This window comes from Prionailurus bengalensis, chromosome B3 (assembly GCF_016509475.1).
Source record: "Prionailurus bengalensis isolate Pbe53 chromosome B3, Fcat_Pben_1.1_paternal_pri, whole genome shotgun sequence".
NCBI lineage: Eukaryota > Metazoa > Chordata > Mammalia > Carnivora > Felidae > Prionailurus > Prionailurus bengalensis.
In genome coordinates this window covers 41,070,567-41,084,801 of record NC_057355.1, presented here as the reverse complement: position 1 = coordinate 41,084,801, position 14,235 = coordinate 41,070,567, and the positions used below count along the sequence as shown (strand labels likewise).

General features: G+C 53.0%; 2 protein-coding genes across 6 annotated transcripts; one reads left to right on the top strand and one right to left on the bottom strand.

The window, feature by feature from the left end:
* The first annotated feature begins 2,132 nt into the window (after positions 1 to 2,132).
* Positions 2,133 to 7,229, top strand: SNX22 (sorting nexin 22). 5 transcript variants are annotated; one of them, XM_043555193.1, is made up of 7 exons: positions 2,133 to 2,300; positions 2,686 to 2,769; positions 3,148 to 3,252; positions 3,772 to 3,866; positions 4,181 to 4,249; positions 4,545 to 4,612; positions 5,084 to 5,372. In XM_043555193.1, exons 1-7 carry the CDS (start codon positions 2,226 to 2,228, stop codon positions 5,203 to 5,205), a joined length of 618 nt encoding a protein of 205 aa, XP_043411128.1. In that variant the 5' UTR covers positions 2,133 to 2,225; the 3' UTR covers positions 5,206 to 5,372. The 5 variants fall into 5 exon arrangements, with proteins under 5 accessions (XP_043411128.1, XP_043411130.1, XP_043411129.1 ...); XM_043555194.1 differs by having other exon boundaries at positions 2,135 to 2,300; positions 4,217 to 4,249; XM_043555195.1 differs by lacking the exon at positions 4,181 to 4,249 and having other exon boundaries at positions 2,134 to 2,300.
* Positions 5,639 to 11,438, bottom strand: PPIB (peptidylprolyl isomerase B). Its single transcript, XM_043555192.1, has 5 exons — positions 11,248 to 11,438; positions 10,385 to 10,498; positions 9,125 to 9,218; positions 6,542 to 6,726; positions 5,639 to 6,004 (listed from the first exon to the last, which is right to left on the bottom strand). The coding sequence occupies exons 1-5, from the start codon at positions 11,380 to 11,382 to the stop codon at positions 5,882 to 5,884; spliced, it is 651 nt and encodes a 216-aa protein (XP_043411127.1). The 5' UTR covers positions 11,383 to 11,438; the 3' UTR covers positions 5,639 to 5,881.
* Positions 11,439 to 14,235: the final 2,797 nt, after the last annotated feature.

Here is a 14,235-nt window from a genome sequence, read left to right as displayed (position 1 = left end):
TCCCTCCTCTCCCCAGCCTCTTCCCAACATCTCCTCCCCCTATTCAGTCAGAAAGGCGAATTTCAACCAACAAATGTTTGAGCGTCTCTTACATTCTTGGTGCCAGGGCAGCAACCACTGACAAGACACTGGCCTGATGGCCCTCAGAGCCTGGGGCAGAGTCGGGAAAACCAGGGAGACCCACAATAAACAAACAGTAACTACGTAACTAAGTGCAGAGACAGGGTGATATGATAGGGTAAGTGGACAGGAAGGAAGGTCTCTTTGAAGAGGTGAGTTTTAGGCCAAGAGCTGGAAGTTCTAGGCTAAACCCACCAGGTGAGGAGTCACAGCAGGCACAAAGGCCCTAAGGCAGGAAAGAGCGAGTTGGGTTTGAAGAACTGGAAGGTCACTGGCTGGGGCCTGGTACACGAAGGGGAAGGAGAGGAAATGAGATGAGAGGTGGAGGCTGGGCTAGGTCACTTAGAGCTCTGTAGATTGTGGTAGGGAGGGGATGTTTTCTTCAAAGTACAACACGAAAGAAGCCTTCATAAGGTTTGAAGCAGTTGCTTTGATGGTGGTTTGTGTTGCTAGGTAGACAATGGACCTTGTGTGAGAGAGGGAGGCAAGGAAAAACAGGGAGGTCGATTAAGAGATGTAGCAGTTTTCTAGATGGGAGGGCAGTCATTAGGACAGGTGACGAGAAGCTTAGAGGTCTGAGGTCCTGGGAGAGGACCCCCTGGTCAGTAGACAAGGAGAACAGGGTCTTTGAGTGTGGGGGCTCCAAAGTACAAGGAAATGAAATCTCAGCACTTCTGTTCACAGTGGGTGGTTTCCCTTCCGGGAAGTTTCACCTTCCTGATTCTGGGGCTTTTGTGAGATGGAACTTGGGGGAAGAAAGCGTGGGGCATAATATTGGTGAGACCTGCTTGCCTTCTTTGGGGTCACCCTCTCAGCTTCTCTCTAGGGGCAGAACTGGGTGGGGGGTGGGGAGAGATTCTGCTCCAGCTCAGAAGCACCTCTGCACTAGCAGGGGAGGGAGGGAGTCAGTGATCCCCCAACTGCCAGCCTCTACCCCTAAGACAGGTGCTCTGTTTCCTCCTTCCCACCTTGAGGCCTCCAGCCCTCCCTCCCTCCACTGTCTGCTCAGGCCTTTGTTGGAGGAAGTCAGGGGAGTTGAGGACTCTGTTGAATGGGACAGATCTCTTATGGCTGAAGTGTAGGGGGACTTAGTAGGGGAGCAGAGGCCCTTTCTAGCCCAAGGGGTCAGAGAGTTCTGGATTAAATCCTGCCACATACCCAGGAAGGCCCTGCCCAGAGGGGTGGGCAGTAGCAGCCTAGTGCCATCTCCCACAGTCCCTCTTCCCCGTTTATTGCCCTGTACACACACCACCCACCTCTGCCTCCAGGACAAGCCCTCAAGCTGCCGGTTTCTCAGCACCTGCTATGCTGAGGGCTTAACAGGGATCATCTCCATTTCCATACACCCTCCTTAGGCATAGTATTCAATTTTGCACATGAGAACAGGTCTACACAGTTCAGGAAATCCAAGCTATCTGACCCTCAAAGCAGAGCTCAGGTCCCTAAACTGCTTCATCCAGGCAAACTGGATCTGAAGAAGGTTGGGGCTGAAAGATGAATGAATGAATGCATGCAGGCATGAATGAATGAAATGAAGAGGCTTGTGGATGGTGGGAGAGGTGGACATCAAAGAGAAATTGGCCCAAGCCCTCCTCAGGCGTGGCCGCGTCCAGGTGAAAGGTGGAGGAAAGGAGATGGGGGGGCAGCCTGGTCTAGAGGAAGGGTGTGAGGATCTCAAAGAACATCCTTGATTGGCCCCCAAGGTCGGCGCCTAGGTCTGGGCCCCGCGTCCCTTCCTGCCGAGCGCGCACAGGCTCTAGTCCTTACTAGGCGCTCAATAAAAAGTAGGTGAAATTTTGGCTCGTCTACGGCTGTTAGCGGGCACTCAGAAAATGTTGACAAACGGCTGGCTCTCCGCCGCTGAAGGGTCCCCACCTGCGGCCCAGTAGACTCGAGGGGCGGTATCCTGTCCCACCTCCCCCCGCGCTGCCTAATCAGCCCTTCACAGGACTCGGCGGCGCGAGGGAACGCCCTGGGCGGGGCCAGCTTGGGGCGGGGCCTGCGAGCCCGAGGAGGAGGGGCCGGGCCCGCCGGGGTCGGTGATCTACACCCGGAGAGTTCGCGCTCCGAGCGTTGCGCTCGGAGGGGCTCGAGCCGTGGCGCGGATGCTGGAAGTTCACATCCCGTCTGTGGGACCTGAGGCCGAGGATCCCAGGCAAAGCCCAGAGAAAGGCCACATGGTGAGCGGGGGGCAGTGGATGGGAAGGTACGCGGGGACCCGCCGGACTCCCCCGCGCCGAATGTAGTGGGGACCCCGCGCCTGGGCTGGGGCGTCTGAGCGCGGCAGGTCAGGCCGTCAGAAGACGGCCTGCTGAGGGTCTCGGGCCGCTGGGATGTGCCAGCTCCGTGGACGGCGGTCCAGGTTCACAAGGGACTGCAGGGAACTGAGGGGAGGCTCTGTCCTCCCCCTTTCCTAAACGTGTGAGGAGCGTGGGAGGGTCTCCGGAGAGTGGCGGGGTTCCTAGGCCGCTTCGTGCGGGAGGGTGGGCGTGTTGCGGGCGCGGGTCCTGCTGAGCCCTCCTGCGGGGCCTCACGCGCACCTGGCCGCTCGCCCGCGCCCGCCAGGTGTTCCGAGTGGAAGTATTGTGCCGCGGGCGCAGGCACATCGTGCAGAGGCGCTACAGCGAGTTCCACGCGCTGCACAAGAGGGTGAGGCTCAGCCGCCGACTCACCGACCTCGGCCTGGTTCCTGCCCACCTCCTGGGAGACGAACTGCGGCCCCAGTCTCTGCCACCCCCGTTACCGCCCCAGTTCCTGTCCTGGGCACAGACCTCCCTGCGGGCTGCGGGGTGGGCGCAAAGGGGCAGGGTGCAGCCTGTACTATGGGTGCCAATGTGTGGCCGGCCAGACCTCGGGCGTTTGGGGGAGGAGGGTGCTGGGGCCTCTCTCCACCCTGTCCCAACCATCACTCATTAGGGTCTTGGAGGTGGGGGCGGGGAGGCCTGGGTAGAGACTCTTGGCTAGGCCGAAGTGAGCTTGAGGGCTCAATCAGGATGCTTTGATGGCACCGCGGTAACCTCCTGGCAGATCAAGAAACTGTACAAAGTGCCCGACTTCCCCTCAAAACGCCTGCCCAACTGGAGGACCAGAGGACTGGAGCAGCGGCGGCAGGGCTTGGAGGCCTATATCCAGGTGTGCATGGGGTTCACTCTGCTGCTCCCCAGCCTGCTGGAGCAGAGGTGCGACCCAGAGGGAGAGGTGCGGGGGCATGGAATGAAGGAGACCCACATCTTAAGCATGTTATTTACTACCCCAAGCCTCAATTTTCTGAACAGTAATGGTTCCAAACAGCCCTTTCAGTACTGATAGAAGGGAATGAGGTAACACGGAGGCAGGTGGTTTCAGTTCACTGAAAGCTAGCTCTCTTCCCTCCAGGGTGAGAGCGTGTGCTACCCCCAGTGATGAGGATTTGGGTGGAGACCCCCCCCCCCTCTTCCCCACACAGTGATGCCAGATTATAGGCCAGGTTGGCTTGCTGGGCATACGACTCATGTAGTTACTCAGGGCCCAGGGCTCAGAAGGGCCCAAACTTGGTTTAATGCTCTGCTCTGGCTTAGTCATTTGGGAAGGCCCCCATCGTTTCCATTTTGCACTGGGCTCTATGTTAAATAGCTGGGTCTGATTATAGGTTTCCTCTGTTCTCCTCCCCAGGGTGTCCTGTACCTGAACCAGGATGTGCCCAAGGAATTACTGGAATTCCTGAGCCTTCGGCACTTCTCCACAGACCCTAAGGCCAGCAACTGGGGGTGAGCACCTCTAGGGGCCATGGCCAGGCAAGAGAGAGGGGCCCTAGTGTGGAGGGGACAGGGGCTCCCTGAAGTAAGCAGGTGAGGCAAGGTTTTGGAGGCAAAGGCCTGATTCTTCCTTGAGATATGGCCTCCCTCATTAGCTTTCTTGCTCTGGGCACAGGGACTGTTTTCTGGACCGTCTTGGTTTACCCCAGCTACCTCCGGAACTGAGCTTGTTACAAATAGAAGTAGTGGTCCCCTGGGAGGTGTGGTGCTGGGCTTGCGTGTCTCCACCCCTTCCTCACGCGCGCGTGCCTCCCCCCAACTCCTAGCCCAACAGCCGCTCACAGCGGGTCTCCTCTTTTCAGCGCCTTGGGGGAGTTCCTGCCCAAGAACAGCAGGCAAGTGGAAGCCCCCCTCCCCCCCCCCCCCCCCCCCCCCCCCCCCGCCCCCAATCCCCACCCGACTCAGGCTGCCCCCTAGTGGCCTTGTGCCTGCCGGTGTCTGGCCTCTCCCAACAGTCCAGGTATCTCTGTTGGTGCCTCCTGAGACCACTTGTCACTCACCTTCCCTTTTTGGGTGCTTGGTGATCTTAATTCCTAGTCTCCACCTGATAGGAGACCCTGCCCCTGCCTCGCCTCTTCTTCCACTGTTATGACTCTCCTCCCCTACCCCCCCCCCCCCCCCCCCCCCCAGCTCCCAGCTCCACCACCGGCCTGTCATCAGCTTCTGCATGGATCCCTACGTTTGCATTCCATCCCCAGGTGAGGGGTGGGGGGGATGGGCTCTGACCTATAATCTATATTTAGGGCCTAGGTAGCAGGGTGGGAGTCAGGGGCGAACTTGCCATTTTTCAGCTCAGGACCCCCAGGCAATATCTCCCTCCTAATGCCCTCCTTTGGGGAGACACCTATCCTGCTGCTCCTATAGCCTGCTTTCTATTCTCCTTCGGGAGGTAGACATGGTGAAATAAACTTGGCTTTCCTGGTCTCCATTCTTCACCTGCTTGGCTTTACCAAGCTCTTGTGAACAGGATGTGAGCCAGGAAAGCCAAGGCCCCATTTGGGGTGGCCAACTGTTACCTCTGGCCTTGGTGGGGACTCCTGCTCCTGAGGAGGGGGCTGAGCCTATGGGCGCAGGGGCTCTAGGAGCTGCAGGCCTGAGGCTGGGCCTGTTCTACATCAATTTCTCTGTGGTCTCCTACCCCTTCCTCCCTTTTTCCTTCTGTCCCACAGAGCCTCTGTCCAACATGGTGGTGAATGGTGTGCTCCAGGGCCTCTATGGCTTCAGCACCAGCTCAGCTAAAGCCCAGTCCGAGGCTCCCTGTCACTCTGCTCCTTTGCCACCGATGCCCTGACCAGCCCAGAGGTCTGTGGGCCACCTGCCAGGACAGGCATGTGCCTCAGTGTATGAGCCCCCTTCTCAGAGGCTGGGTCCCCCTTGGCCCGGACCCAGGATTTAACCACCCCAGATGCCAGGGCAGGGACAACAGGGGATAAGGAATAAAGGGAGAAGTCCAATTTAGAGGTAGGCTTTGAAAAGAGACTGGTGTATTTCTTCACCTACCCCAGAAAGGGGCAGGAGACAAGCAAAGGTTGACGCACAGTAGTGGCAAAGGTTAGAAACGAGGAGTAAAAGCTCCTGCTTGAAATTTTGTAGGCAGTGTCTAGAGAAAGGGGTCGGACCAGAGCCTCAGATGGGGATCGGCACCCCCTGCCCCAAGAGTCCCAGACATGCTGGGACAGAGACTTGAGCAGGTGTTGGAGGCCCAAGAACTCAGCCCACACTGGTTTAAAAAAAAACAAACCACCTTTTTTTTTTATTGGTCAGCATGGATAGGAGTTTGTTACAAAACCGGGCCTGGAGGCCTATGGAATGTGAGGTGAAGAGTCCACTCAGTCAGATGCCAGCACTAGGGCCAGTGCAGCACGGAGCCGTGTGGTGGGCCATCTTTACCCACCCACCCCACCCCCTCCCTGGAGGGCAACAGGGCCGCACAGATGGTGGCTCAAAGGGAAGAAGTCCCTGGGGCCCTACTCCTTGGCGATGGCAAAGGGCTTCTCCACCTCGATCTTGCCACAGTCTGCGATTGTCACATCCTTCAGGGGCTTGTCCCGACTGTCTGTCTTGGTGCTCTCCACCTTCCGCACTACCTCCTAGAAAGGAAGGCAGAAGCAGTAAAGCAGAGAGGTCAGGAGGTCCACCTCTCAAGGGAGACAGGCCTCACAATATGGCTAGGGAGGGATGAGATGCCCACATGAATAGCATGCCAAGCTCCAGGCACCAAAATCCTAATAGAAGCATAGCCAGGTGACAGGGCAGGGACAACCTAGAAATGCAATAGTTTTGATCCCTGAAGTATGAGCCAGGCTGAGCTAAGGGCAAGGAGGAAGAAAAAGGTGGCGGGGGAGTGGGCACGAAGTGGCTTCTCAGGGACATCACGTTAAGCCATGTCCTGTACAAGTCAGGGTGGTACCTGCACCTGTACAGCCTCAACAGGCCTCCTCCAGAGCCTGTGCCTGGAGCTGGAAGAATTGAGAACTTGGGGGCACAGAGTAGTAGGGTAGCTCTTAATTCCCCCCAAGTTTGTAAACATGAACACTGGTGTGAATCTGGGTCCCCTTTTGGGAAAACGATAAAATATACGGTGCTTTCCTGATGAGAGCTGCCCCAGTTTAGCCCCTGAAACTCACCATGCCTTCCAGAACTTTGCCAAACACTACGTGCTTGCCATCTAGCCAGGCTGTCTTAACCGTAGTGATGAAGAACTGGGAGCCGTTGGTATCTTTGCCTGCATTGGCCATGCTCACCCAGCCAGGCCCGTAGTGTTTTAGCTTGAAGTTCTCATCAGGGAAGCGTTCACCATAGATGCTTTTACCTGGGAAGAAAGAGTAGGTCAGGGAGCTGGGTAGGCCCAAACCAAGCAGATCTTTGGGCTGAGGATTCCAGGGACTCGACCTCTGTGCCAGGCCAGGCTCAAATGGATTATAAGGACATAAAAGCTGTGCTCTTCCTACCCTCTGTTCTTGGAGCCAAATCATGCTGACAGACCAAGTGGGGAACGATGCCAGGCTGATTTAGTGAACAGCTCACCTGATCGATTACTTTGAGAATAGACTTTAGTGGCTTTTAAATAAGGCACAGATCAACAGCTACCCTTAGCTATGGCCTGAGAGGTCTGCCATAGGAACTTTGAGGGACTTTGGTGGAGAGAGGTGCTGTGCAGGGGACATGGGAGGGTAAGAGCTCTCCAGAAGAAGAGGACAGCTTTTGTTCCTAATGGCACAAAAGATACTGAGAGGAGGTGGGAGGGGCTGCCATTTGGGTTCTGGAAAATCAAGAACCTCTTAGTAATGAACACAAAATAAAAACTGCCTGTTGGTGTGTGTGGTGTGTCTTTCCACGAGGGGTCCGAGGCCAGAGGGTGAAAGACAAAGGGAGCTGGGCAGACTCCTTCCTATGCCATTTCAGAGATCCTCCCTCAAGTTCTCAGAGATGCTTCCAGGAGAAATCCTGTCTTGTTTTACCCAACACCTTTTTTTTTAATGTTTATTTTTGAGAGGGAAAGAGAATCCCAAACAGGCTCCATGCTGTTAGCATGCATCTCACAAACCATGAGATCATGACCTGAACCGAAATGAAGAGTCAAAGGCTTAACTGAGCCACCCAGGCGCCCCTACCCAACACCTTTCAGACTCGCCTACAAAACTCCTTTTCCTTCCTCAGTACACCTTATTTTCACCCTGTGGTTCCAGAGGATGGACCCCACTTGGGAAGTGGTTCTGGACAGCTGCTCTTCAGGAGGTATTTCTGACTGTAGTAGGTGGGGAAGTCTGAACCTGAGAGTCACTAGATGCTGACAGGGACATCTCATGCCCAGGCTAGGGAGGAACCCTGCCCTCTGCAGTGACTCCTGGCTCGAGTGCTGGCTAAGATCAGAGTCCTCTGTAAATCTCGATCAACTGCAGGATTTCCCCACATCTGTACTTCAGTCACTTTCCCAACACACATGGACTCCCAAACTCAGATGAATAGCTCGAATTAAAGTTCAACATACTGTCTTCCCCTCCAGACTTCAGTTACTCTTTTGACACCTTTTCCTTTGCACATTGTCCATATGGTTCTCACCCCCGTTAGCTGTGCATTTTTCCTCTGCACTCCTGCTACCCCCACTGCAGGTACAGCTAATGCTCAGAGGGGTAACGGAGTATGCTGGAGAACCCTTGTGAGCATCTTAAATTTATAAACTGCCACCATCACCCTCCCTAAAACCTTTCTGCGACTGGGTCTTCCATTCAAGTCCTCTGTGGAACTTCATGCAGGACAAAGCCCAGGTTGCCAGGTCTGCCCTGGCCCACCACTCTGGGACCCCAGTGTGGCATGTGCTCTACTTCCATCCCCTGACCCCATTATTCAGCCAAGCTCCTGTGGCATAACATAGCTGGGTTCACCTTAGCCCTGCCTCTTTGTCCAAATTCTCCCCAGCCAGGACCCCAGTTCAAATCTTCCCTCATATTCACAAGGCCACTTCCTGATCAGCTTGGCCAGGAAGTGATTCCTCTGCTTGTTGGCACTTTGAAAATGGCCGGATTGATTTACCATAGGCCGGGCACCTACTACGCAGAACCCCCAACTCATCCCATTCTTTGGCAGTGAAAGCAAGTTGCTGTCCCCCTGATTTTTGCACCCAGCACCTACCATAAAGCCTGTCCCGACAGATATCTGTTGAGGGGGTGAGGGGCAGCCTTAGTCTTGAGGGAAGAGTATGCTGGGCACCCAAGTACGGTGAGCCCTCCCATGGGTTAGGTAAGTCCAGGCTATTTGTCTCTCTGTCCTATGTGTACAAGTAATGCAAAGGGGAGATTGAGTTGGCTCTTGCCAAGTGGTCTCTGGTGGGAGACTGCCAAGGGGAGCAGCTGCTCCCATCCCCGCTGGGGCTTCCAAGGTTGCCCACTCAGGCTTTGCATGCATGACCCAGAATCACCCACATGGTACACTTTGCTTCCCTTCCCCCCAGGGGGTATTTAGAGAAAAGTCATCAACGCTGCAGGCCTTGATTGCCAGGTCTGTCAGCGGGGTAAGATCCACATGACCCCTCATTTCTCCTCTCATACTGGGTTCCCTGTACAAAGAAGGGTGCAGCTGGTCTCAATGCAGGTGCCAGTCCTGTCTCTGAACCTGGGCGAAAATGAGGCCTTGTCTACCCAACACAGCCCAGCTCTCCCCTGTGGGAAGTTGCATTAACAGATCCTATAGCCCAGACGACCTGAGGTTACCTCCAGTGCCATCTCCTCGGGTAAAGTCTCCACCCTGGATCATGAAGTCCTTGATCACACGATGGAATTTGCTGTCTTTGTAGCCAAATCCTTTCTAGAAAAGGGAATGAAAAGGTGAGAGGTGGCATGAGGCACAGGCACATATTAAGTAGGCCCTGCAAGAGCCTAGCCCACAACTCATCATGGAAGAGATACCACTGCTGACCAGATTCATCATTCCATGTGCCACTGAGTGAACAGTTCCCACAGGCGAGGCATGGAACACACAGATCCAGGAGAGGGGCTAAGACTGCACATTCCTCTGCCTTTATATAATTCCCAGACTTTACACAATTCTACTTCACATAATGTTTCCACCTTTCCCCTCTTTTTTTTTTCTAATCATAGAAACCGATGCATGAAAACTGATCAAATCACATCAAAAAGTTACCTAATTCAATGGAAAGTTATAATAGGAACTTTTTTCCTTGATAATTTTTTAATTCCAGTATAAAAACATACAATGTTATATTAGTTTCAGGTATACAATATAGTGATTCCACAATTCTATACAGTATTTAGCACCCATTATGGTTAAGTGTACTCTTAATCCCCTTTGCCTATTTCACCCGTCCCTCAACCCCAGCCCCTCTGGTAACCACCAGTTTGTTCTCTAGAGTTAAGAGGAATACAAACTTTCTTAAATGGGGCACTACTGTTTCTTTAAAACCTGGGAAGCTCTGGGCCCTTCACCCTTAAAAGAAAGTTCTGGTTGCTTTTCCTTGACTACTGAAATGTCTTAAAAATAAACAATTTTCTTGGGCGCCTGGGTGGCTCAGTCGGTTAGGTGTCCGACTTCAGCTCAGGTCACGATCTCGCGGTCCGTGAGTTCGAGCCCCGCGTCAGGCTCTGGGCTGATGGCTCGGAGCCTGGAGCCTGTTTCCGATTCTGTGTCTCCCTCTCTCTCTGCCCCTCCCCCATTCATGCTCTGTCTCTCTCCATCCCAAAAATAAATAAAGGTTAAAAAAAAAATTTATAAACAAAAATAATAAACAATTTTCTCAAAAAAAAAAAAATCTATTTCTGAATTCAGTTTATAAAACCCGCAAGATGTGATAATAGTGGTTGCCAGTACTATGGGTCGGCAGTACTCTGTGAGGGTATTCACAGGAGCAGTACTCCTGGTATAGTTGGGCCACGCTCCGCACTTCAGTTTCCTGCCAGCCCTACTTGCCAATTTCACTTCATTTGAGTTTGACTACCTCTGCTCTGGTCACTTACCTCTCCCGTGGCTAAGGCCACAAAATTGTCCACTGTTTTTGGAACAGTCTTTCCAAAGAGACCGATGACCACCCGGCCTATATCTTCATCTCCAATTCGCAGGTCGAAATACACCTGAGGAAGAACACCATTTCAAAGTCAGCCTTTTTAAAGGGACCTTGTTAGGGAAAGGAGGAGCCAAGAAGCTACCATGAAGGTAGGAGAGAACAGAGCGGTATTTTGAAAACAGTGATTCCGAACCTGATTTTGGTAGTGACAAAAACTCTACCATGAGAATCTAATGAAGACTCCAGACCCTTCTAGAAAATGTTTGCGCTCTCCTTAAGATTATAGCGTGCCAAACCACCTTTAGTCTAAATAAATAATGAGCACAGATTCTAGAAATGAACATCAAAAAACCATAAAGAAGCGAGCCTAAGCTTGCCACGCACGTTTAAACTAGATTGTTGTGTTTTGTAATTGGAAGTGGGTAAAATCTGGCCCAAGTAAAGAAAGGATTCTGTTTGGCAGACGTGATCTTTCACCATTTCCCCAGCGCTGGACAGTATTTGCAAAAAGACTGCTCTGAGGCTGACAGTGGCAGCCCCAGCTGGACATGCCCGGCGTCGGCTCCTGAATCGCGGCAAGGGCTGGGGTGTTGGGGAGGAGCCGAGCATTCTCCGGTCTCAACGAGCAGGACTGCACGGACGCCACGAGGCCACAGCCGAGAACCTAGGGAGAGGCTGAGCCAAAGTTGAGGACGCCTGGGCCTGAGCTCCGGGAGCCTAAATGCCTCGGACACCGCTAACCAGCGGCGCCGAAGCCGGAACCCGGGGGACGGAGGGTGGGCCTTGCCAGGAAGGTTGGGATAGGGGAAGACGGACCTTGACGGTGACTTTGGGCCCCTTCTTCTTCTCGTCGGCCGTGGAAGGACCTGGCAACAGCAGGAAGAAGACAGAGCCCACGATGAGGGCGGCGGCGAAGAGCAACTTCATGTTCCGCTCGGAGAGGCGCAGCATCCACCGGGCGAAGCGAGCGCGGCCCGGGCAGCCGAGGGCCGGAAGAGGGTGGGGACGCGTCAACGTGGGCACCGGCGCCTCCACCGAGCGCGGCCGCGGGGGGGAACCGGGGCTCCTACAGGCCTCCTGGCAGGAGGCGAGGCCTGTTTCCCCCCTCTAGGTCGGCGCCGTGTAGTAGGTCCCCGTGGGGGGCGGAGCCCGCCTCGCGGACCCTGCTGGCTGAGACGCGGGCTCCGGGGTGGCTGCCACGTTACTGTGGCCTCATTGGCTCCCCCGCAAGCCAACGCCCACCCACGGGGAGAGGATCCCTGAAGGCGGCACCGCCCGGCCCTGAAGAGCGCGCGGATTGGGTCTCCGAGGAGACTACAAGCCCCAGCATGTAGAGCGAAGGGTCCCTTGGCCGGCTCTGCCTTTGTGGGAGTGGAAGTCTTTTGGAGGGTCAGTTTATGTTTGGAAGACGGTGGATAGCGGGAGAGAAGGCACTTGTTATTTTCCGAATTGGGCCAGTTAAGCATTAGCCACCATCAGTTTGGGTTTAAATATGGTAGCTTCCCCAAACTCGGGGCATGTTTGTGCTCACCCAGAACATGACCTTATACTGCTCCTTCTACTTGTCTTGTAAAACTTGCTTCGAACCCCTTTTTGATTTAGTCCATGTCACTATACTACCTGTTTTCTGGTTTTTACCGTGCTTACTGTTGTATGTATGAGTCAGTGCACGCTTTAATATTGTATACTCTGGGTCTTCACTTCCTTTCTTTGCCTATTTTTCCAAGTAACCGTTTTGTGTGCGCGTGAGCAACGGATTGTGTTGCACTGATTTTGTATATAACTCCACCAACACTGCTGCAGGGCTAAGTGTTCAACAAATTTTGGTTGCAGTAACGTCATACTTAGTACTGAGGTGGGAAATAATACCTGTGAAACGGCCTGGGTTCAGGCGCCCCACTCAATGCTGTTTTTTTGTTTTTGTTTTTTAATGTTTATTTTTGATAGAACATGCGTGCGTGTGGCGGGGAGGGGCAGAGAGAAGGAGGCAGAAGATTCTGAGCAGGCTGCTCGCTGTCAGGGCACAAGGCCCGACCCCTAGATCGTGACCTGAACTGAAGTTGGTCACTTCAGTGATTGAGCCACCCAAGTGCCCTTAAATCACTTTCCGAAGCTTAATATAGAAAGTCTTGGTCTTCACAGCCCAAATCCTAGGTAGGCACAGCTCCCTTTCAATTAGTTGAGCCCTGCAATTTGTTGTCTTTATGAGGTGCTGACCTAAGTTTGAGGTTATGCATGGCCACTGGCATTAATTTGTCCTTGCTTACACTGAGGTCACTGCAGTCAGGCTGCATAGTTTCCACAGTTCTCTCATGTAAACACAAGTGATGTTTGCTGTTTCTAATCCTCACACCTCAATCCGGTAAAGGTTCTCCTAGGTAAAACTGTTGCACTGAGAAAGTTGATCTTCTGATCCTCCAACCATTTTTTTGGTCAGGCCTCTTTCCCCACTCACTGGTCTCATGCCCTCCATAGCCATTGAGAAAAAATGTTTACCAAACTATGTTTTTTCAAAGTAGCCTCCACCTGAGGAGCTAATGCTAAAACACATAAAACCTGCCTCCTCCACACCTCCCCCCCACTTTTGAAAGGAAAAAAAAGCTTGATGGATAAAATGCTCTCGGTGTGAAGTTTTTCTCTCATGATGATCTTAAGTGTCTTCTGCTTACTTGCCTACCCAGTGAAAAAACAAATCAAGTAGTAATTGAGTAGTAACAAAAAAGCTGGAACCAATCATGCCGATTGACAGTTACTTTGTGGCTATATATATATATATATATATTTGATTTTATTTTTTTTTTAAATTTTTTTTTTCAACATTTTTATTTATTTTTTTGGGACAGAGAGAGACAGAGCATGAACGGGGGAGGGGCAGAGAGAGAGAGGGAGACACAGAATCGGAAACAGGCTCCAGGCTCCGAGCCATCAGCCCAGAGCCCGACGCGGGGCTCGAACTCACGGACCGCGAGATCGTGACCTGGCTGAAGTCGGACGCTTAACCGACTGCGCCACCCAGGCGCCCCTATATATATTTGATTTTAATTGCACATCATAGTTTTATCCCCTGTGCAGATGTTCATTAGTAGAGCATTATAAAGCTATTCCAAAGCTGTTCCACAGAGTACATCCTAACGTCCTGATGTTCTACCACCTAAGAACCACAGGGATACAGGAACCAGTATGTGTGTGAGTGATGAATGTCCACGTTCTGCCAGGAATATTTAAAGTGACCAACAGAGGGCGCCTGGGTGACTCAGTCGGCTCAGGTCCTGATCCCAGGGTCAGGGGATTAAAGCCCAGCATCGGGCTCTACACTCAGTGTGGAGCCTAAGATTCTCTTTCTCTGGGGGGGGGAAGGCACCTGGGTGGGTGGCTTAGTTGGTTGAGCATCCGACTTCCGCTCAGGTCATGATCTTGCGGCTGGTGAGTTCAAGCCTGGCATTCACAGCTCAGCCTGGAGCCTGTTTCAGATTCTGTGTCTGTCTCTCTGCCCCTCCCCTGCTCATTCTCTCTCTCAAAAATAAGCATTCAAAAAAGATTCTTTCCCCATCTGCCCCTCTCCCCAGCTCATGCTCTCTCTAAAATTAAAAAAAAAAAAATGGGGGCACCTGGGTGGCCCAGTTGGTTAAGCATCCAACTCTTGGGTTTTGAAAGTTTGTTGGGTTTGAGCCCTGCATGGGGCTCCATGCTGACAGGGCAGAGCCTGCTTGAGATTCTCTCTCTCTTTCTTTGCCCCTCCCCTGCTCATACTCTGGTTCTCAAATCAACAAATAAACTTACAAATAAATAAACAGAAATAAAGTG

Coding starts and splice junctions, on each gene's coding strand:
- PPIB (XM_043555192.1), bottom strand. CDS start 11,382: ATGCTGCGCCTCTCCGAGCGGAACATGAAGTTGCTCTTCGCCGCCGCC. Junction 10,499..11,247: donor GGCCCAAAGTCACCGTCAAG/GTCCGTCTTCCC, acceptor GTTCTTCCTCAG/GTGTATTTCGACCTGCGAAT. Junction 6,005..6,541: donor GCAAAGTTCTGGAAGGCATG/GTGAGTTTCAGG, acceptor CTTCCTTTCTAG/GAGGTAGTGCGGAAGGTGGA.
- SNX22 (XM_043555193.1), top strand. CDS start 2,226: ATGCTGGAAGTTCACATCCCGTCTGTGGGACCTGAGGCCGAGGATCCC. Junction 2,301..2,685: donor GCCCAGAGAAAGGCCACATG/GTGAGCGGGGGG, acceptor CGCGCCCGCCAG/GTGTTCCGAGTGGAAGTATT. Junction 2,770..3,147: donor TCCACGCGCTGCACAAGAGG/GTGAGGCTCAGC, acceptor ACCTCCTGGCAG/ATCAAGAAACTGTACAAAGT.